Source organism: Chelonia mydas, chromosome 1 (genome assembly GCF_015237465.2).
Source record: "Chelonia mydas isolate rCheMyd1 chromosome 1, rCheMyd1.pri.v2, whole genome shotgun sequence".
In the NCBI taxonomy this organism is placed as follows: Eukaryota; Metazoa; Chordata; order Testudines; family Cheloniidae; genus Chelonia; species Chelonia mydas.
The window spans coordinates 341,010,644-341,033,742 of record NC_057849.1 but is presented as its reverse complement, the minus strand read 5'-3'; the positions used below and the strand labels follow the sequence as shown (position 1 = coordinate 341,033,742).

At 51.0% G+C, this 23,099-nt stretch overlaps 1 protein-coding gene across 1 annotated transcript; it reads right to left on the bottom strand.

Annotated features, from left to right (window-relative positions):
• Positions 1-1,845: 1,845 nt before the first annotated feature.
• LOC122465959 (collagen alpha-1(XIV) chain-like) lies at positions 1,846-22,511 on the bottom strand. Its single transcript, XM_043547317.1, has 13 exons — positions 22,457-22,511; positions 21,982-22,162; positions 20,268-20,427; positions 19,101-19,194; positions 18,594-18,767; positions 16,376-16,536; positions 15,038-15,167; positions 11,582-11,698; positions 11,041-11,196; positions 9,375-9,491; positions 4,809-4,955; positions 3,920-4,039; positions 1,846-2,117 (listed from the first exon to the last, which is right to left on the bottom strand). Exons 1-13 carry the CDS (start codon positions 22,509-22,511, stop codon positions 1,846-1,848), a joined length of 1,884 nt encoding a protein of 627 aa, XP_043403252.1.
• Between the last annotated feature and the right edge of the window lie 588 nt (positions 22,512-23,099).

Sequence of the window (23,099 nt, the reverse complement as noted above, 5' to 3'; positions counted from 1 at the left end):
TTGATTCCTCTATGAACAGAGTAAGAGACGATGGCCCAAAGATTTCTCAAACCAATTAAGACAAGACCGCAATCCCTGACATACTCACAAAACAAAAGGAGTACTTGTGGCACCTTAGAGACTAACCAGTTTATTTGAGAGTCTCTAAGGTGCCACAAGTACTCCTTTTCTTTTTACGAATACAGACTAACACGGCTGTTACTGTGAAACCTGTCACAAAACAAAGCTATTCTGGTGGCCACAAAGGGGAGCTCATGTAAACTACATTTGGTGCATGTGGATCTTTGTTCCCCTCTAGTGGCTGGTCCGTGCACGAGATTAATGAGTCAGCCATAGCAGTGGTTCTCAAACTTTTGTACAGGCGACCCCTTTCACATAGCAAGCCTCTGAGTGAGACCCCCCCCTTATAAATTAAAAACACTTTTTAATATATTTAACACCATTATAAATGCTGGAGGCAAAGCGGGGTTTGGGGTGGAGGCTGACAGCTTGCGACCTCCCATGTAATAACCTCGTGACCCCCTGAGGGGTCCCGACCCCCAGTTTGAGAACCCCAGAGCTATCACTACATTCTAAGGGTCTCTTTCCTTCAAATCAGCTGGTGGATGCTTATGCTTTTAGCACTGAGGGCTGAAGGTTCAAACCCTTCTGGCAGTAACACACAGAGCCTGCTTTTTCACACCCATCACCAGCAATTCGGAGCATTAGCTCTGCAGATATCGGCCGTGCAGGCCCAGAGAACTAGAATAAAGCAATCTCCTGTGGCCAGGCAATATTCCACGCGGGCAGACACCCTGCATCGCCAGCTTGAACGTCCTCTACACCCTTCTGTGAATAACCTAAGCAAACCATGGCGACCGATCTGCACTCACCTCTGCCCGCTCCCCCTGGGCTCCAGGAGATTCGGTACCCGGTGGCTGCTGCGGTGGCCCTCCATGCAAGGGAGATGGATGTGCTCGTGTAGGAAGTTACCTTGAAATTGGACACGTAGCCAAGCGGCGCTGCCAGGGGAAAGTGACATTAGCTGATGTCTTGATTAGTAATGTGCTCAATAAACGCCAGCACCTCTCAGGGTTCTCACTGCTAACAGCACCGGGGGGAGTGACTTTTAGGGAACAGTGACTTTCAAAGGACATGGTGGCAATCTTATCTTTGCGCTGCTGTAAGTCAGCCAGGGATGCAGTCCCTCTGCTATTCTTCTTGTGAAATCATGGGGCAGACCCTCAGCTGGTGTAAATCAGCATAGCTCCATTGCCTTCACTGGAACCCCGCCGAGACGCACCAGCTGAGGGGGTGGCTCGTAGCCTTTGACTGATGTCAGGAGTCTGCCAAGCCATGCGTGCAGATCATCTTATTCTGTCATCCCTTCTGATCACACAAGCTTCATCAGATTAAGTTGGGTCAGCAGCTGGCTGGGAGACAGCCAAAGGAAGCCTGGGTTACTGCAGGGAGCATTACTGGTGGCTCAGTGGCTGCAAGGTACTGAGCCCAATGCCCCGCCAGGGCATTAAGAGGCTCTGTACTGCTGGAGGTGATGTTGCCTTTTGGAAGAAATATAAAACAAAAGTCCTGGCATTCTTGATCTCTAACAATCCCGTCACTCTTTTCACAAGAGAATGGGTTTTACCCCAGAGTCAAATTCCAACACTGGCATGTACTGTCAATTGCCCCTGCATTTCAGTTCGCTATAGTATTTTTCCTCCATTTGTGTCCCAGACTGTGGTGTAATGCTGCTCTGTGAGGTTAAAGTTGTCATGTTCTACCCCAGAGGTGGCTGCATTCCAGAGGTGGGGATACAGCTAGTTCGTATAACACTTTGGAATGAAAAGCTCAGATCACAAGAGGTTAAGCGTGCGTCTCCAGTGCCCTTTGGCGCGCTCTGTATTGTCGGTATGTACCGGGTACCTGAGCTCCCCGGGCAAGGAGAGGCACCGCTTCCGCGCCATGCGTGTACTCACACGTCCTGGCTGAGGCAGTGATCCCAGGCCCCTCCGCCGAGCCAAAGAGCACGTAGAGGGAAATCACATACTCGCTGTCGGGGGCCAGGTTTCGGAGCTGGTAGGCCGTGGTGGAGCTGTTCAGAGCCAGCTGCCGCGGTCGGTCTTTGTGGAAGAATTCTTTTGGGGGGAAGAAAAAGAAGCTGAAGAGTAAACCATGTTGGCAAGTGGAGCGGGCGGGAGGAAGCCTGGGGCCAGCGAGTAAAGTTAATGGATATTAAGGCCAGAAGGGGCCACTCTGACCATCTAATCTGTCCTCCTGTATAATGCAGGCCAGAGAAGTTCAAAGACCCAGTCAAAGACCTGGATTTGTACCAATCCAGCCTCCAGGGAGCAACAGGAAAGCCCGGACCGAATGGGTTAGACCACGCTGCCTTTGCAGAATTAAACGCTTCGTTTGTTTCGCTCTCACTGAAGGTACCTTTACAAAACATCAGCAAGAGAATCGAAACACTTTTGTACAGGGGGATTTTCCCTTAAAGGGATTAAAAGAAATAAATTAACCAACAAAGAAGGTGCTGTTTGAAGCAGAAACCTGCCAAAATTAGTCAGTTTCCACCCTCCAGAAAGAGTCCAGTGGACAGTATCCCTGTAAGGAAGGCCGGGGTTGGAGCTGCAGGTGGTCTGCAGAATTTACAGCCTCTCAAGGGAGAAAAGCCACAAGGTCAAGAAGCCTTTCCCATAAGCCCCTGCTCACGGGGCCTGATTGTCTGCTAACTCTTTCCCAGGCCTGATGCAGGGAGAGGGTCAGCAGGGTTCAGGTGGCCCCTTAAACTCAAGGGCATGGCCTGACCCCCTCAGTGTAAGTCAGTGCAGCCTCTGGGCTGCTCTAGTCTGTACTCTGCTTCCCATGGCCCTTATGAGTCCTGGGAGCTAGGGAGCCCTAGCACAGTGCACTCTGGCCATGCTCTTTATGCTGGGGGCAGAGAGTGAGGGGCATTGTGTGCAGAATTCTTCCGCCAGCTCACCACTGGCTGGACAGGCCCTTAGTGCAGGGATATTCAGAGAGCTTTTCTGCTGCCAGAGCACCCAAATGGGCCCTTAATGGAACTGAGAATTGGACCCATAGGGCCCACAGTGAAACAAGCTCCCTGCCCCGTTGCACGTGGGTTGTCGTAGGGTGACCAGGTATCTGGTTTTCGACCGGAACACCTGCTCAAAAAGGAACCCTGGTCGCCTCGGTCAGCACCATCGACCAGACCGTTAAAGGTTCAGCTTCTAGCGCAGGGGGGCCACAGGGTTCCGCGCGCTGCCCCCGCCCCAAGCACCGGCTCCGCACTCCCATTGGCCAGGAACTGGGAGCTGGGAGGCGGTGCCTGCAGTGGGCGAGAGCAGAGCGCGGAGCCTGCTGCCCCCCATCTCCTAATATAGGACCTGCTGGCCACTTCCGGGGTGCATGCAACATGGCGTCAGGACAGGCTGGCAGCCTGCCTTACCGCTGCTGACCCAGAGCCGCCCAAGGTAAGCCCGTGCCCCAACCTTCAGCCCTGAGACCCCTCCCAACCCAGAGCCCCCTCCTGCACCCCAAACCCCTCATCCCCAGCCCCACACCAGAGCCCACACCCCCAGCTGGAGCCCTCACCCTCTCACACACCCCAATTCCCTGCCCCAGCCGAGTGAAAGTGAGTGAGGTTGGGGGAGAGCGAGCCACCGAGGGAGGGGGAATGTAGTGAGCGGGGGGCGGGGCCTTGGGGAAGGGGCGGGGCCTCAGGGAAGGGGCGGGGCTAGGGTGTTCGGTTTTGTGCCATTCAAAAGTTAGCAACTCTAGGGTTGTGCAACGTGGACAAGTGACCCCTGCCTGAGCTGCCTCGACCTCTGCCATTCCCTGATTTTACGTGCTCACTGTTCCAGCTTTGGCGCTGCACTGAATGCTGGGCGGAGGGGGCCTGCCCGCGCTACGGGCTCAAGAAACGCCAGCTTACCTGGAGTAGGGCCCCAAGCCACTCTGTACCCAGTGGCCCCAGCCACTGAATTCCAGGCGAGCAGGGCAGAGTTGATTGTTACGTCGGTCACTTTCAGGGTCTGCACAGCGCTCGCCGCCACTTTAAGAAAGAGAGCCGAGCAGCGTGGGTAAGCGGGGCGGGTTATGGGTCTGACAGATGCAACAGGAGTGGAAAGACTCTCACTGAATTCAGGGGGACTTGGATCAGGTCCTAAGGGACCTAAGAAAGACCACAATGCACCAGGCTGCTCTATGCATAAGAGACCAGAGGGAGGTTGTCAGCCACGGGTGATACTGGCTAGGAGGTGGCTGTGCGTGACCGGGAGACCTGGGAGCCAACCTGGGTACAAGCAATGCAGGGATCAGCCTGGCTGATCATCTATTTTAAAGATCTACACTGCGGCCCATCACTGTGGCATCTTAGCACTACCACAGTACTCCATAAAGGAGGATAACTAACATCACCCCCAGTATTCCTGATAGGGAAACTGAGGCACGGAGAGACAAAATGACTTGCCCCCAGTTCACCAGCAAGTCAGCGGCAGAGCTAGACCCCCACATTTCCTGGCTTCCCATCCCCTGCTCTGGAACCTAGGCCAGGCGTCCCCAAAGGGAGTCCTGTGACCCCGTAGGCTTCCTTCCCCATACGTGTACTTCAACTCTCTTCCTGGGCAGCAGCGCTACTCAACCTCTCCCACCCCCACATCCCCAGCTGCCCGTTCAGCCCCTTTGCCACCCTCCTTTGCCACCCCCCATCCCCAGTCCCTTTTCCTTCCATGCCTGAGCTCTTGCTGATCTGAACTGAATGATCTCACCCACTTGCCCTCCCAGGCCTTTCCCCTCCCACTTGCCCACCCCAGGGCACTTACGGGTGGTTGCCTTCCTGCTCACCACGGGCCCCTCCACGTCCCCAAAGACGGGGTTGACAGTGACGGTGTATTCCAGCCCAGGCTGCAGCCCCGGGATCATGTAGTCAGTACAAGTGTCGTCCAGGTTCACGGTCTCAACGCTGCCCCCTGCCCCGGAGAGGAGACAACAGCTGGATACACCAGAGTCTAGCTCTCGAGGGACACTCACCTGTGACTGGTTCCCCCCTTCTTTTCCCACACCCCCCAGAACACAGCATGCAGGACACCACCACTGACCAACAGTCAGACCCATCGGTGGCCACCCTAACGTGTGGTCAGCTCCGGTGGGAAGAGAGAAGAGGAAGGTTGGGCTTGTGGTGAAGGCGTCAGATGGGGACTTAGGTTCTAGGTTCGATTCCAGCCCCTGCTACAGCCTCCCTGGGTCCTGCCCCTTATGAGGGAGCTGGGGTGCAGATTTCTCCCCCCAGCTCTACACTGGCTGGGCAGGCCAGTTGCTCTGTGCCTCAGTTTCCCAACCGTAACATGGAGATGATCATATTTCTCTTCTGCCTCACGCATGTAGATTGTCAGCTCTTCAGGGCAGGGGCTGTATGTCCCGGGCCTGTCACAATGGGGCCCTGATCTCGCTTGGGGCCTACAGGCTCTACTGTAAATAAAAACAACAACGACTGGGAGTGGCTGGGTCATTACACATATTGCATCTATTTCCCCATGTTAAGTATCCTCACACCTTCTTGTCTAAATGGGCCATCTTGATTATCACTACAAAAGATTTTTTCTCCTGCTGATAATAGCTCATCTTAATTAATTAGCCTCTTACAGTTTATATGTCAACTTCCACCTTCTCTGTATGTATATATCTATCTTCTTACTACATGTTCTGTTCTATGCATCCGATGACGTGAGCTGTAGCCCACGAAAGCTTATGCTCTAATAAATTTGTTAGTCTCTAAGGTGCCACAAGTCCTCCTGTTCTTTTTGCGGTTACAAACTAACACTGCTGCTACTCTGAAATATGGCAGCTTTGATACCCGCAAACTTCCTGGGGGCCAGTCAGTCATTAGGGTGCCCCGATGGCACAGGAGAATAAACCAAACTCACAAAATACAAACAGCTGCGTGTGATTGGGCAGGTAACATGCTTCACTCCTGTTGGAAGAAGGGGCGAAACCCGTCTGCTTCAAAAGGGGCCCAGCTGGTGGCAGTGCTGTTCATGGGCTCCCAAGGGAGTCCTCTGGCTGGGCGGATGGCTACCCCAAAGCAGGAAGTTGAGGTTGGGGGTACAGGGCAGGGCAGGGAATATCTGTGGAGCTCTGGGAAGAATGGGAAAGGGTCATCTCCTCTCCTCCAGGGAATATCACAAAACACAAAGCATGCTCAGACTAAAAAGCTCTTTGATCTGCAGGGGACAATCCTGTCCTGGCTGGAAGGAGATAGGCAAATCTCACATTTCCAGGACTCTACTGAAGGAGATTGACAGAGCCAGAAGAGTACCCAGAAGTCACCTACTACAGGACAGGCCCAACAAAGAAAATAACAGAACGCCACTAGCCATCACCTTCAGCCCCCAACTAAAACCTCTCCAATGCATCATCAAGGATCTAAACCTATCCTGAAGGACGACCCATCACTCTCACAGATCTTGGGAGACAGGCCTGTCCTTGCCTACAGACAGTCCCCGAACCTGAAGCAAATACTCACCAGCAACCACACACCACACAACAGAACCACTAACCCAGGAACCTATCCTTGCAACAAAGCCCGTTGCCAACTGTGTCCATGTATCTATTCAGAGGACACCATCACAGGGCCTAATCATATCAGCCACACTATCAGAGGCTCGTTCACCTGCACATCTACCAATGTGATATATGCCATCATGTGCCAGCAATGCCCCTCTGCCATGTACGTTGGTCAGACAGGATAGTCTCTACGTAAAAGAATAAATCGACACAAATCAGATGTCAAGAATTATAACATTCAAAAACCAGTCGGAGAACACTTCAATCTCTCTGGTCACTCGATTACAGACCTAAAAGTGGCAATTCTTCAACAAAAAAACTTCAAAAACAGACTCCAACGAGAGACTGCTGAATTGGAATTAATTTGCAAACTGGACACCATTAAATTAGGCTTGAATAAAGACTGGGAGTGGATGGGTGATTACACAAAGTAAAATTATTTCCCCATGTTTATTCTCCCCTCCCCCACTATGGTTCCTCAGACGTTCTTGTCAACTGCTGGAAATGGCCCACCTTGATTATCACTACAAAAGGGTCGTCCCCCCCGCCCCCCCCCCCGCTCTCCTGCTGGTAATATCTCACCTGAAGTGATCACTCTCGTTACAGTGTGTATGGTGACACCCATTGTTTCATGTTCTCTATGTATATAAATCTCCCCACTGTATTTTCCACTGAATGCATCCAATGAAGTGAGCTGTAGCTCACGAAAGCTTATGTTCAAATAAATTGGTTAGTCTCTAAGGTGCCACAAGTACAAATTTTCTTTTTGCGAATACAGACTAACACAGCTGCTACTCTTAAAAGTTACTGCACCTTTCATTCTTCTTGCGTGCGTAAAGCCAACGGTGGCTATTCTTAGTTCAGCCACTAGGGGGTGCCATGTCCTCATTTTCCTGTCTGTGTCAGTGGTATCCTTGTTCTGCCAACACACCCTCCGCATGAGCAGCTATTTTAATCTAATCTCTGTCTTGGAAGATGGGAAAGAACAACCAGCCCCATCCAGGGAAACACATTCCTGGGATGTACATTGCAGTGTAGAATTATCCCTCAAACCAGCGTTCTAGAAGCGGGGTGGGAAAATGACCCCTGTTGTATTAATCACAAAAGGGGCGAATATGTATGAGTTACAATGACAACACCCAATGCTCCCGTTCCCTTCTGCGGGTCCGCTACAAAGTTGTGTGTCAGGGAAATTTGCGGGTGTTGGATTTGATTACGGACAATGGATACGATGGACGCGCGCACACACACACACACACACAAATAGCCCTCTAGCTAGGAATGTGATGCAGGGCCTATGACACAGAGTAGAACGTTTCCGATTCCATCCAGCAGAGGTCAGTAGTGACACATACACACTGGCCAGTTCATCTAGACGTCTCCCCAGCTGTAGAATGGGGAACAGGAGGCACTGAGAGGTAAAGTAACTTGCCCACAGTCGCATAGTGCATCAGCGGGAATGAGACCCAGGAGTCCTGAGATTTAAAAAAACTGAGGAATACACACAGAGACACAGACCCACACCTTTTGCTGCATTTCTGCGAGGGCTGAAATACCACACAAGAACCTGTTCTTAAGGAACAAGTCCAGAAGGAAAAGAAATTATTATGATTTGTATTCCCCGTCATGGGTCTGGGCCCCATAGTGCTTGGCACTGTACAAACACAGAACAAAAAAGACTGTCCCTGACCCACAAGTGCCTGCTTTCCCGATTTCCAGCCAAACGATCCAAAGCCAAAGGAGAGAACTGGCTAAATCTCTGCAATTTGGAGTATTTATTCGCAGTTTGGAAATCCATTCATTATTAGTTTATTACACAGTAGCAGGAATGGTGGTACTTCACCCTCTCCTAGGTCAGGGGTTCTCAAGCTTTTTCTTTCTGAGTCCCCCAACAGGCTATAAAAACTCCACAGCCCAGCTGTGCCACACAACTGGCTTTCTGCATATAAAAGCCAGGGCCGGCGTTAGGGGGTAGCAAGCAGGGCAATTGTCCGGGGCCCCATGTGATAGGGCCCCCCGCAAAGCTAACTTGCTCAAGCTTCGGCTTCAGCCCCGGGTGGTGGGGCTCAGGGCCCCAGGCTTCGGTTTTCTGCCCTGGGCCCCAGTGAGTCTAACACTGGCCCTGCTTCACAGCTCCCCTGAAACCTTCTCATGGCCTCCCAGGGGCCCCCGGACCCCTGATTAAGAACCACTGCCCTAAAGCACCTTCCTACCTGAGGATCTCAAAGTGCTTCAGAGATACCATTGAATGAATCATAGAATATCAGGGTTGGAAGGGACCTCAGGAGGTCATCAAGTCCAACCCCCTGCTCAAAGCAGGGCCAACCCCAACTAAATCACCCCTGTACGGTGGGTGTTATCCCTATTTTACAACTTGGGAAGTTGAGGCACCCGGAGGAGAAGTTACTTGCCCTAGGTCAACCCGGGAAGCCGGTCACAGGGCAGGAAGAGAATGCAAGTGTCCTGACTCCCTGTTTTTTGTTTTAACCACCAAACCATCCTTCCTGCAGGGCAAAAATAAAAGAAGAACATCTAGATTTCTAACACTTCTCCCCCTAACAACAACATAAAGGGTGTTTGAATCCAGGGTCAGAGAAAAGACCCGTGTGCAAATCTCAGATCTGGATTCAAATCCCAGGTGTTTAGGGTCAGGATTTCGACCAGGTCTGTCTCTAATCTCATTGTGGGAAGCTTGGGTGGGAACATGCACCCTGGTGCTGCTAAACAAGGGTGATGACAAAAGCAAAAGCAGATTCAATAATGATGCAGGCTGCTAACAGAGCATCATGAAAATGACACACTCCTCTGGTTCCTGGAGACTGTACCTGCCGACACCCAGGTGAGCCTGTATCCTGATGCTCCCCTAACTGAGGTCCACCTGGCCTGGATGGTGTCAGTTGTCTCATTCTGGAGCAAGATGCTTTTCACTGGCAGGAGCTTCACTGGAAGGGTTAAAGGGAACAGACATTTCAGAGAAGCTACATTACAACCCATGCACCCCCGTGGGAACCGTGGGCTGCCTCCTGCCTACATTAGCCAGAGGAGAGAGGGATTTCAAAGAGTTCCTTCATAGCCTGTCGGTTTTAATGCACCTAGTAAAAGGCCGTTGTCTGCTCATCAGGAACAGTCACTCTGAGCCCAAGCTGCAGCGACGCCAGCTGCGCGAGCTGTCACGGTCGCTTTTTCTGGCCCGCACCGCTGATGCACCAATCTGGTTTGATTTACACAGAGTGCTGGGATGCCAACAGATTTGCAGGCAGGGAGCAGGCCCGGGGCTTAAAGAGAGAGCAAGGCACACAGGGTGAGTGGATAAATGAAGGGAGGGGGCAGAAGGGAAGGCTATTTGTTTTAAGTACTAGGCCAGACTCTCAACTGGGGTCAATCTCTGCATAAAATCACAACGACCTCCATGAAATGAAAGATCCGGAACAATTTAATTGAGTGCTTGTGAAATTTCAATTCTGGGTGGGTGGGTGGAGCCTAAATGAACAATAGACCTACCCCCTCAGATGAAGGGCGGGGCCATGGAGCCCAGACAGCAACTAGCTATAGTGAACGAGAGGCGTTCTCTTTATCCACAGCACGGCCAGCTTCCCTCTTCTAGACCCATGTCTGAGCCCCTCCTCTAGTGATTTGGGACAGGAAACATTTTAGAAATCTCAAAACATTTTCCAGGATGGGAAAACCATTTCCCACCTAGCTCTGAGGATGGGCTTGGAGTTATAGGCAGTGAAGGGGGTGGGGCTTTCTCTGAAACATCAAGAACAGGTCACTGCTGAGGAGCGGAGTTGACGGTTCAAGTAACCCCTAAGGCCAAGAGTTTTTAAAAAACGGTTCCTAAAGTTAGGCTCCTAAGTCCATAGTAAGGCAGCTAAACAAGTGCTGGATGTCAAAAACATCGAACACCTGCCGCTTCCCTTGACTTCAGACAGTGAGAGGAGAGTCTGACTGAGCCTTTATTAAATGGAAAGGGTTTGGAGCGGAGGCTGAACGGTTGAGAGCAATCTCCCAGTGTGACGTGTCGGGGAATGTGAGCAAGAATGGGGGATGGGAGCAGGGGTGAGCATGCAGGGGAAAGTGTGCAGGGGCACAGGGACAGATGGAAGCAGATCTGAGTGTGCGTGAGAGCACAAGAATAGGGGTAGAGCGTGTATGAGCATGTGTGAGCGTGCATAAGCAGAGGGGCAGGCGTGAGAGCAGAAGCGAGCATGAAAAGAAGACCACATGTGTGCACAGAGACAAGCATGGCAGCAGCATAAGCATGCAAAGAAAAGCATCCATGTGCACGGCGGCAAGCGTGAGAGCAGAAGCAAGTGTGCAAAGAAGACCAGACATGTGCACAGGGACAGGCATGACAGCAAGCATGCAAAGAAAAGCATCCATGTGCACAGGGGCAAGCATCAGAGCAGGAGCAAGAGTGCAAAGGAGAGCAGGCCTGAGCCCGATTTCCAGTGCAATTAAGAATGCCACCTCAGCGATCAAACCTCTTACATGTTCTCCCTGTAGCGGACACCGGTTGGCTCGAGCCCTGGCGGTACACAGCATAGATACTGACAGTATATTCTTTATCCTCCTGCAAGTTGCCAAGCACGTGAGAGGTGACTTTTCTGCCCAGAATCTGCTCATAGGTCATCCCGGGTCTGTTTGCTGTAGGGGCCAGAAGCAAATAGGACAACCTGGTGAGTGACACCTGTGGACAGAGGAGCCTGGCATATTTGCCAGTCTACTGTCAGCATCAGAGAATTAGCCCCAGAATTGTACCATCTGGGTTTGCAATGGAAAGCCCCTGTCTTGATGGGACTACCCCGCTTTCTACAAGAGGCTCCAAACTCACCGGGGGAGGCCAACGCCGCGTTGCCCCAGGGTGACACAGATACATCAGCGATGCAATGGGATCCCCACTGCATTGCGATGCCCGGGCTAGGCCTCAGAGGACAGAGCTCTGGAAGTGGGGAAGTTGCTTTTCCCAAGCATCAGGACTTACATGAAAATACCTGACACTGGTGTGAAAACCTAGCAGATCACAACTTACATCTGGGCATGTAGATCTTGTAGCCTTCAAGCTTCCCTAGGGGAGGAGTCCAGGCTACCTTGAGGCTAAAGAGTCCTTCTTCGATGACCCGGAAATTGGTCACTGGAGGTATGGGCGCTTTAAGACACAAAAGGGACCCAGAGGTTAAGGGTCAAGGCTGCCCCACAGCAAAGACCCCCTACAAAGAAGAGAAACTCCCGTGTTCTCCAAGGGTGAAGGGACACAGCGGTGAACAGACACTCCTCTCACAGAATCAGATCCCCCATGCTCCCTTCCATCCCCTCACTAACATCCCTAGTTCCTTGCTTCCTGCCCTCTCATACCTTGCAGGGTCACTGGCACCCGTACAAAGTGAATGTTGCAGCATGAGAATGTTTCAGGATCACCCACAATGCACCACTGCTTAGTACAGAGCTGGGAACTCTCGAGGATCTCTACTCCCCTGGCATTGCCACTGACTCTACTGAGGGTAGCGTTTGCTTGGAGGCGGGGCAAAGCTGCAATGGCGCATGCACTGAATCTTGTTCACTCCTACTCACGTGGCTCTGTACTGATCCAACCAGCCACAGCAGCCAGAGCTACAGCTCCTGCCTCCGGCTCACTAGTGTAAGCAGAGTCAGGATGAGCTCCACCCTGACATCTGGTGGTGAGGTGTGGCAAGTTGTGGAAAAGAACTTCAGGGGCTGATCTCATTTGCATAGGCACACCCACCCCGCCTAGAATGAGGCCATAGCTGCCCAAATGGTGACTTTGGCTGCTGTGGGATCCCCAGTGTCTCTGTTATTGGGGCAGGAAGAATAAATTGTTATTACCCTGATTATGGGAATCAAGGACAGTGGAACTGCACTTGGCCTTTTGTTATGATGGAGGGACTCGCCATCAGCTAAGTAGCACTCGCTAGGCAAGGGACATGGGTTCCAAAACTCTGTGAATGGAGAGAGGCTGAGGACAGGTATTAATACTTGATGGCATGGGCCCCCTGGTGAGAGCCTTACATGCTAATTGCACTTCTTCCTCTCTCCACTGTGGAATATCAGAGCTAATTTTGATTCCATTAGGAGTCTAGTTACAGGCTGCTGAGCTGAATTCACTTTGGGCTAATGGTGCACCAGCACTGAGGCTCCCCTACTACAAGCTGAAATCACAAAAGAGCCAAACTGACTAAGAGCTGAAATCACTGAGTGTTGTGTTAAGTGGTGGGGGAGCCTGAAGATGTATGGTGGAGCAGTTATATGGTGTGCAACGGCGAGCAAAGCGGCTGGTGGAGCGGAGCAGTTTGCGGGACGGCGAGCGGAGCGGAGAGGCTGGTGGAGCGGAGCGGCTGGTGGAGCCCGTGGGGTGGCTGGCAGAGCGGAGCCCCATGGAGAGGTGGGGTCATCAGCTTTGGACCACGTAAGGTGCCCCTTAACCTCCCCCAATCTCCACCCAGGTTGGGAGGTAAAACTCTGCAGGTAAACTTTTGAACTCTGGGGCTGCCCTGACCAGGGACAGAGACTTTGGGTCGTTGGACTTTTGGGACTTTGTGTGATTTTGGGTTGCTGGACTCCAGAACTAAAGGGAAAGGACATGCCCCAATTTGCTTGGATTTTTGGATCCACTTGGGGTGGATTTTTTTGCTCATGGATTGTATTATGACTCCTGTTGGTGGTGTTTCCCCAACATAATGCCACATTGTTTCTCTCTGTTATTAAAAGGCTTTTTGTTACACTCAGAGTATGTGCTTGCGAGAGAGGAAGTATTGCCTCTTGGAGGCGCCCAGCGGGGGTGGTATATATTTGTCCCAGGTCACTGGGTGGGGGCTCGAGCCGGTTTTGCATTGTGTTATTGGAATGGATCCCCTAGATACTGAACCCGGCCCTTGTTGCTGCCAACTCTGACAGGCAGAAGGGTTACACTAGTGGGGATCAGAAGATATATCGGGTGACTTTACTTTTCCCACCAAAACATTCCATCTTATTCTTGGTAAGTGTATGTAAGAAAACATCATCAAGACACTAGCACATGGGGAGGGCTCTGAGTTGCTACAGAGAATTTGTTCCCAGGTATCTGCCTGGTGGGTCTTGCCCACATGCTCAGGGTCTGACTGATCATCAGATTTGGAATCGGGAAGGAATTTTCCCCTGGGTCAGACTGGCAGAAGCCCAGAGCGTTTTCCGCCTTCCTCTGCAGCTTGGGTAACTTGCAGGTTTAAACTAGTGTAAATGGTGGATTTTCTGTAACTTGAAGGCTTTAAACCATGATCTGAGGGCTTCAGTAATTCAGCCAGAGGTTAGGTGTCTATTACAGGGGCGGGTAGGTGAGGTTCTGTGGCCTGCAACCTGCAGGAGGTCAGACTAGATGATCGTGATGGTCCCCTCTGGCCTTAAAGTCTATGAGTCTAACAATCTAAGACTCATTATTTATTTAATCCTGTCTGAGATCCTCCCTCAAGAAGCCAGACACCACTCAAAAAAGTAGGTCCCTCGGGAAAAGCAGACTAGACGCTTCACGCAAAACAGAGGAGCTGAACCGGGGCAATGCCTTAACACACCTGCCGTGCAGCAACACCTGGTTCAGGACTCACACAGTCAGCCAAACCCAGACCCAGAGTAAACGGGAGCCTTGCTGGTGTGGCACCTGGCCTGAATTTGGCCTATATTTCTGACACTGGGAAACTGGCTCTTAACGGAAGGCAGTAACATAACAGCAGAAAGGTTCGACATCGCTCGTTAGGGTACAGAGGAAATCCCGATAAAATGTGTCTGAAGTAGAGCCCCACAGGAAGCTGCTGTCTTGGCAATCTGATGATCCAGGGCAAGATTCAGGGACTCAGGTGACTGGGTGAAAGTCACCACTGTGTAGAGGACCAGCCCGATGCACAGATCAGCATCTCAAGCAGGGGCATGAGTGATCTTCACTTAGGTCACTTACTGACTTCAGGAACTTAATCGTGCAACATGGTGTTCTCCTTGGGCAAAATTCACCCCTGCGTGCAGACAGCCAGTACCCGGCCATGACACGACCTAAATCCACTGCAACTCTCAAAACAGAGCTTCTGGGGAACACAAAGCCGTGCATATGCCTTGTGCATATGCCTCCATTCTCTGCACTGGGGTGAATTGCATTCTTGCTATGGATTATTGCAGGACGACCTGCAGCATGACAGATTTCCATGAAATAATTAAGTCCCTGATCCTGCTCTCATGAGCAGACCTCTGTACTGGTGCTAAGCCTCATGGGCCCAATGCACAAAGCAACATGCAGAGCCGTGGCCTAAGCAAGCTCCCCCATTCTCAGGCACTTGGAAATTATACTAAATTGGACACCATCGCTGATAAATTAGATACCATGATTCACTAAACCAGACAGTATCGGATGCTTCCAAGGCTGCACCCAACACACATACTTTCCAGCCTGGCTTCTGGACATGCCAACAAATAAATAACAAGGGGAACAGTTTCCAAAGGACACACTCACTCGTCTTCCCTTTAACGGCCGTTGACTCCCCGAGGGCGTCCGCGTAGACCGCCAGGACCGTGAAGAAATAGTTTGTGTCGGGCTTCAGATCGGACACCAGCATGGTGCTTTTGTTGCCATCCAAAACAATCTGTCACAGACAAGAGAAGAGAGGCGCTTAGCCGGTCACTGTCGGGCGAAGCAGGCTCCGGCTCTGATGAGCTACACAACGAGCCATGCAGATGAGGAAGGACGGTGCTAGAATGCCAACCAGGAGTTCAAGCATTTTGACAGCAGGATACAGTCCCTTTGATTTGGCTGGGCGTCGGAAGGGGATTTTCCCTCTTTACACTTACAGCCAAGGGTGTAAATACCATGAAGGGGAAGCCATTACAAAGGAGAATCTGGTTTGATCCAAGGCAGTGTCCTCAAGTCAGTGGGAGACTTTCCATGATCAAAGGCCTTTGGATCTGAAGCAAGGGGATGAAATTGGTAAGCAAAAAATGTAGGCTGAAAAATAGGCTTATTTATTTCTGAGTTTTATTTGGATAGGAAAACTCTCCAGAGCAGTCTGTCTCTTGCTATGTGCTTGTACAGCTCCTAGCGCAATGGGGCCCGCATCTCGGTTGGGGCTACTGTAGTGTAAATAATAACAACTCTCAAGGTAACACTGAATGCTGGGCCAGAATCTGCTACTCTTACCCTGAGAAGTCCCTTACTTTGTGAGCAGGCCCCCTGAAATCAGATGCTATGTAGAATACCGCTCATTGTGAGTTGGGGTGGCAGCATCTGGTCCAATGAGATAAGAGATTACTATTGTTTACTGGCTACGTGCCGGTAGCATGCTCTGTACTGCCCCTATGCCCCAACGTCTAGAAGCAGAAGGGCGAGAGCGTTACAAGAAAGTGGGCTGTTCTCACGTTCTACCCAACCCAGGTAGAAGACTGGAAGCCAGAGCTGGGCCATGGTAAGAGCTGCCCAGGGAGCCTGAGCCGCTGTGGGGAGCCTTGGAACCTCCAGCTGCCCAGGTGGGGTTGCCAGGTGTCCAGTTTTCAACCGAACACCTGGTCAGAAAGGGACCCTCCCCAATGCTCCCCAGCCTGGTGAAAATGAGCGCGTGAGTGAGTGAGGGGGACAGTGAGCGACAGAGGGAGGGGGGATGGAGTGAGTGGGGTGGGGCCTCGGAGGAGGGGCGGGGTAAGGGTGTTTGGTTTTGTTCGGTCAGAAAGCTGGCAACCTGTCCTGCCCTGGTACACTGGCCAAGATAGCAGCCATCACACTCAGAGGCTCTGATAATCAGGGGATGACAAGCATTCCATGTGCCAAACGCAGACCACGGGAGGAAGGGAGGAGGTCTACCTGCCGCTGGTCCTCAGAAATAAGCTGCCCAGTAGCAGAAAGTGAATTCAGGAGGACGTGGTATTCCATCACCTTCCCCGTGGCGGGAGTCCAGGTCAGCCTCAAAGAGCTGTAACTTTGTTCGCTGACAAGTAAATCCCGGGGACCAACGATCTTCTCCACTAAAAGCAGATGGAGAAATAAAACTCCGTGATTTGGGCTGTTAGAGACACTGCAGGACAGGACTCCTGGGAGGGCCTCTATTAACAAAGCTGCCATTCCCCTTCCAGAGATAGCCTTGAAAAGAAAACATCAGCCAAAGCAACCCAACTGGTAAGACTGAAGGGGACCAGCAGCTGGGCTCTAGACCTATGCCAGAATCTAAAGATCTCACACGTACCCCTATGGAGCGGTCCTAGAGAATTGATATGGGATTAATCCAATAGGGTTCTAGAAACATTTAGTAAAGTTCCACAGAAATTATTCTAAAAATCTACACAAATTAATAGAGAATGGGCTCCTCTCGAGCTTCTTTTTTAAGCGCCCGGATGGGATTCTGTGGCAGGGTTAGAATACTCTATTACAATCTTTAGGATGGTCCAAAATGTGGTAGAGTTCAATAGAAAATGGGATTTTTAGAGTTCCTATGGGATTTTTAGATATGGGCACACAGTAATGGGTGAGGTACAGCCCAGCTAAATCCCAAGGTATCAGTTCCCTGATCCTCTGTCGTCATGGTAGAGACACATCAGTTACTACGGCAGCTCTGCCTGTTAAAACACTTGGGCATCTCTGATCCTAGCACTGAGCCGGCTCCTGCTCAGTCTGGCAGCTGTCTGTCTGTCCGCTGGGCAGTAGCAACGGCTGCAAGGGGGGGCTCGCTCCTGTTTTTCCCCCATTAGGAAACACCCGTCCACATCACTAGAGGCTTTTAAATGCAGGCTGATGAACCACTTGGGACTGGGAGCCTGATCCACAGCCCATTGGAGTCAATGCAATCCCTCCCCATTGCTCCTCTGAAACTTTCTTCTCGCCCACAAAGGCATACTCCAGTCGCCTGAAACAGCTCACACATTTGTGCTGAATTCCTCGAGTTGTTTCAGAAACAAAAACAAACAAACAAAAAACCAATTCCCAAAGCTGATTGATAGGTTTTGACTTTTCGATTCACAGCGATTTTTCATTTTGAATTTTACCCCAATTTTATGAATTATTTGAAAGGTTTACAAAAAAAAAAAACCCTTGAAAACACTAGGAAACTTTTCATTTTGGGTTGAACAGAATGGTCAGTTGCACCCAAAACAAAACGTTTTCGAGCTTTTCATTTCGCTGAAAATTTCAAAAAAAAAATCTTTGTCTTGAGTCGACCTGAAACTTTTTTTTTCTTTTCTGGTTCGGCCACAAAACTGAAAACTCAGTTACTCACCCCACTGGACTTCAGTGGGCTTCGTACCAGGCCCTGGGATAGAGGCAAATCCTGCTCCCTGGATGGGGTGAAACTAATATCCCAGGCGGGGCTTCCAACCACAGGCAACTACTGTCCCTCATCTCCTGCTGTTGCTCCTCTCTCCAGGGCCAGTGCTGTGATCCAGCGTCACCAGCGTGAAATAAACACAATCAAGGACAATGTGGGCACTGCCCTCTGAACAACAAACCGGATGCACCGGTGGCTGGCTGCTTTCTAAGGGTCTGTCTACCCTGCAGTTAACCCCCCACGGCTGGCCCGTGTCAGCTGCCGCGGACTCGCGGGGCTTGGGCTACGCGGCTGTTTAATTGCAGTGTAGACATGCAGGCTCCAGCCCGAGCCTGGGCTCTGGGACCCCATGAGGGGGGAGGGTCTCACAGCTGGCCTGCAGCCCAAGCCCAAACGTCTACACCACAATTGAATAGCCCTGTAGCCTGAGCCCCATGAGCCTGAATCGGCTGAAATGGGCCAGCCCTAGGGGTTTAAATGCTGTGTGGACATACCCTACAGGTCTCATATAGATTTATAGAAGATTAGGGTTGGAAGAGACCTCAGGAAGTCAGCTAGTCCAACCCCCTGCTCAAAGCAGGACCAACTCCAACTAAATCATCCCAGCCAGGGCTTTGTCAAGCTCTAAACGTCTATTGATGTGAATATATGGGATGCAGAGAGCAAGTCTATTGGGATGTCGGAGCCTCCCACCCCCTCCTGCCCCAGAGAAAGGGCCTGATTCAATGAAATGGAAAATAAGAGTGGGCAGGGGTCCAGACTCACCATCCACAGCCTGCCTGGTGGGGCGCGGAGGCTCGGAGGCCGTGACACAGAGCCTTCGAGAGAGTTTAGGGGACAAGTTACCCAGCAAGTGGAAATCTTCAGTGTAAAGCACATGCTCCTCGGCAGGCATGGAAGCTATTTTCCTCAGCTCGTTCCTGTCGGCATTCTTAATTCCTAAAGGCGCGGGGGTGGGGAAAGGAAGGGAAAACAAGAGGCCTGATTCGTCACTGCCTTCTACCGGGCATTGCCATTTACAGCTTCCTGCAAAGCGGAGCGGAGACTCAGACCTAGTGTTTAGAGGTGTAGTCCCTTGGCGTTGCAGTTCCCATTGCTGTGTATTCCCCTGGGGGATATGCAGTATTTTGTAGTATCTAGCCCTTGGTCTATTCAGTATTCTATGGGGTATATATATATACACACATGTAGCACGCATTCGTGTACACCCTGCCACGTATACACAATCCGCAGTGGTGACGTTCTCAGCGTCTTCATTTCTACCATACCTACCCACAGCAAACACTGTAACTCCTCTGTCCTGTAGCACCAAAGCCGCATCTTCGACAGAATCGGCAGATTTCCCATCTGTGATTAAAACAACGATCTGCAAGGAAGCAGAGTCACAGCCGGGTAACCAGGGTGTCCAACGTGAGCAATCTCCAACATGTACTGCGACTGACCGCCGCGCTCTACCGGCAGATGAGGCACTTCCTCGGAGAGCCCGGCGAGGAAGGAGCCAGGCTGATGACCCTGGAAAGGGGAGGCTGCTGCTTCTCCACAGAATAGGAATCACATCCATGCAAGCTTCCTTCCCTGCACACCTTCTACTGCCCAGCTAGGGCATCTCAGACACCAGGAACCCATGGCCCCCTGTCCTGAGACCAGCAATGAGCCATCAGATGGTAACCACTTTCAGCCACTATCAACCAGGGCCAGATCGGAAACAGTAGCTGACGTGAGCAGCCCCGTACCCCACTGCTCACTCTTCGGTGCCACCTTGGTAGCAACCTCCTTGTAGCAGTCAGCTGAGAAGAATGGGCCAGACAGGCCGTGCAACGTTCCCTTTGCCCTGTCTCTTGAGGGTCTGCAGAGCAAACAAGAACTACTGTGTCTCCATTTGAGGCTTCCCAGAATCCAAAGTCCCTAGCAGGGAAAGGAACATGCAGCATTTCAATTTGGGGAAGTGGGCGACCCAGTCAGAAGAAGGCTTCTTTAATAAAAAGAAAATGGGTCCTTGTGGCACCTTAGAGACTAACCAATTTATTTGAGCATAAGCTTTCGTGAGCTACAGCTCACTTCATCGGATTTAATAATAAGAAATTTAATAATAATTTAATAAAAATTTAATAATAAGAAGAAATTTATTTAATAATTTAATAAGAAATTACAGCAGTGCCCGATTTGATTGCTATTCTGCCAAGCTGGGCTACATGTTCTCCAAGGAGACCCTCCAGGAACACACAATCCATTCGCCACGTCAGCTGTTCGTCACGTAACCGGCCCTAACGCAGGGTGGCTCTTTGTCCCCCTCTAGAGGCTAAGCCATGTATACAGATTCCTGAGTCTGCTACTGACATCAAGCTAGGAAATCTGTTCCTTTAGCTCAAGCGGTAAAGGCTCATGCTCTTAGATGCAGAAGTCCTGAATTCAACCCATGACCATGTGGGAGGGACTGACCTTTGCCGCATCTCCTCTTGCTGCTGCCGGACTGAAGACCACATGGGCCACAAACACCAGGGCATCCCCTGTTTTTGCACTGCCCCCTTGGAACGAGAGCTCCCTGACGGCCACCAGTACCTCCTCGATGGTGACGTAATCCGTCAACTCAATACTCATCCTGGGAGCAGGAAGAAAAGGGGGCGCAAAAGAGAGAGCATTTATTTTGCATCCCCCGTGAATCACAGTAGGGATCACACAATACAACATCTGAAGGCATAGGTCGGCACGCCAAACCTCAGCTCCTTCTGAAAGGAAAGGGCATGTAGGGTCAGTGAAAGGACATCACTGGCAGATACGCCAGCTCTCTTTGTTCCCCTTCTTCGCACTGAAATGTCACGCCACTGAATGAGGGCTATTGATCTCCAGAGGTGGGGCCCAGGGGGTAAGGCATCTACCGCTAGTACCAGTCGAACACAGTGGAGTCTCCAATCCAGACAATTTTTAAATCAAGGGTGGATGTTTTTCTAAAAGATCTGCTCTAGGGTTTATTCTGGGGAAGTTCCATGGTCTGCACTATCCAGACGATCACAATGGTCCCTTCGGGCCTTGGAATCTATGACTCTGAGGTTCTGTCTCCAAAGCCATTCAACGCCCGCAGCTGGCTCATGTCAGCTGACTCGGGCTCGCGGGGCTGCAAAGCTGCGGTGTAGACATCCAAGCTCAAGCACCTACACTCCCATTTTACAGCCCCGCGTCAGCCTGCAAAATAACCGAGCTGAATCCGAAAAGCTTTATTAAACCATACGGAGGCTGATGGTGCTTTCCACCACGCAAGCCCATTGGGACTGGTTCTCCTCAACCTGATGCCAGTTCTATGCCAGCGCAATTCCACTGGCTTCCCCAGGAAGGGAGATGACGAAGAGGCTATGAATGCCATTGCCTGTATGCATGGAACTGAGGGCAGCGTTGGGAAGCTTCCCCAAAACAGTTTTACTGGGACAAGGGACGGCCCCTTGCTGGCTCTGAGCCAGATTTTTAAAAGGATTCAGGCCCTTAACTCCCACTGAATTCAGTTTGAGGAAACCTGTGAGGGTCTGGGCCTTTGTCACCCCAATCCAGCAGGCTGCAGATTGGAACTTGGAAAATGCACAGGAAGCCCAACCCTTAAATAATCATGTCAGCTACCAGCACACGATTGCTGTGTCTTTGCTGTGTAAGGGTCCAGGGTGTGGTCATCCTCCATTTTGGAGGGGGAGGGGGGCGTATTTGGATGGCAGGCGGACGGTTCCAGGCTTCAGCTTTTAGCTGAATCTCATTGCTGAGTTGTGGAAGAGCCAAATGAAAGTAATCGTTCAATATAAGCTCTCCAAGCCTTCAAACACCACCACCAGAGCTAGGGGTGCATAAGGTTGCCCATAGGGAGACCAGATGTCCTGATTTTATAGGGACGGTCCCAATATTTGGGGCTTTGTCTTACATAGGTACCTATTACCCCTCACCCTCTTCCCGATTTATCACTCTTGCTGTCTGGTCACCCTAGTTGCCCACCACCATGGCATCCGGTGGGGCCTCAGACCAAGCCCCGGTATTTTTAAATGCACCTTTCCTGGTTTAAATTTGAACATGCCTTTCAATGGATTATGATTCACATACATCCACTCCAGCCTCACTGCCAGACAGAGGTGGGACTTAGAGATTCTCTGTGTTGACAGGAAATGAAGGTTTGCCCCACCTTGGCTTCTCCGCATAGAGTGCCACTCCCAGCCGAACGCCCTCTTTGCCCATTGCCACGTTCTCGAAGGAGAGGATCACGCTGTAGACGAAGTCTTTGATCAGCCGGAAGTTCCCTTCCCCCACGCTCCAGGACTCACCCACCAGGAACAAGATGTCGGCCACCTCCGCCGTCCCACATGCTGCGGGGAGAAGAACAGAGCGGCTGTGTGGGCTGAGAGGCTGGTTCTGTTCCACAGAGCTTGTAACGGACCAGCTAGCGTATAAATCATCTGAGGGAACATCAGCGGGGCGGGGGTCTCGTAAGCCCCCCTAACGATACTGCAGCTAAAGGAGGCAGATATACAAACCCTTTGCAAATCTCTCCAGCTTAGGTAATGACATGGCTGCCGTCGCCATAGCATCTGAGCACCTCCAGTGGTCTCACTGGGGAACTGAGGCACAGACAGACTAAGGCCCACATCTTCAAAACGTACTTTGGCGCCTAATTGCCATTGAGTTCGTTGGTGATCTCGGTCCAGAAGGGTTCATGGTATTGCTTTAAGGGTCTGAACCTAAATGACCAGCCTGAGGTCACATAGGGAGGCCTGTGGCAGCAGGGCCGTCCTTAGGATTTATAAAAAGAAAAGGAGGACTTGTGGCACCTTAGAGACTAACAAATTTATTTGAGCATAAGCTTTCATGAGCTACAGCTCACTTCATCAGATGCATGCAGGGGAAAATACAGTGGGGAGATTTTATATACACAGAGAACATGAAACAATGGGTGTTACCATACACACTGTAACGAGAGTGATCAGGTAAAGTGAGCTATTACAGCAGGAGAGAAAAAAAACCTTTTGTAGTGATAATCAAGGTGGGCCATTTCCAGCAGTTGACAAGAACGTGTGAAGAACCATAGTGGGCGGGGAGGGAGGGGAATAAACATGGGGAAATAGTTTTACTTTGTGTAATGACACATCCACTCCCAGTCTTTATTCAAGCCTAATTTAATGGTGTCCAGTTTGCAAATTAATTCCAATTCAGCAGTCTCTCGTTGGAGTCTGTTTTTGAAGTTTTTTTGTTGAAGAATTGCCACTTTTAGGTCTGTAATTGAGTGACCAGAGAGATAGTCTCTGA

Coding starts and splice junctions, on each gene's coding strand:
- LOC122465959 (XM_043547317.1), bottom strand. CDS start 22,511: ATGAACCCTTCTGGACCGAGATCACCAACGAACTCAATGGCAATTAGG. Junction 20,428..21,981: donor CTCTATGCGGAGAAGCCAAG/GTGGGGCAAACC, acceptor TCCTGCTCCCAG/GATGAGTATTGAGTTGACGG. Junction 4,956..9,374: donor GCTCACCTGGGTGTCGGCAG/GTACAGTCTCCA, acceptor TCTCCGGGGCAG/GGGGCAGCGTTGAGACCGTG.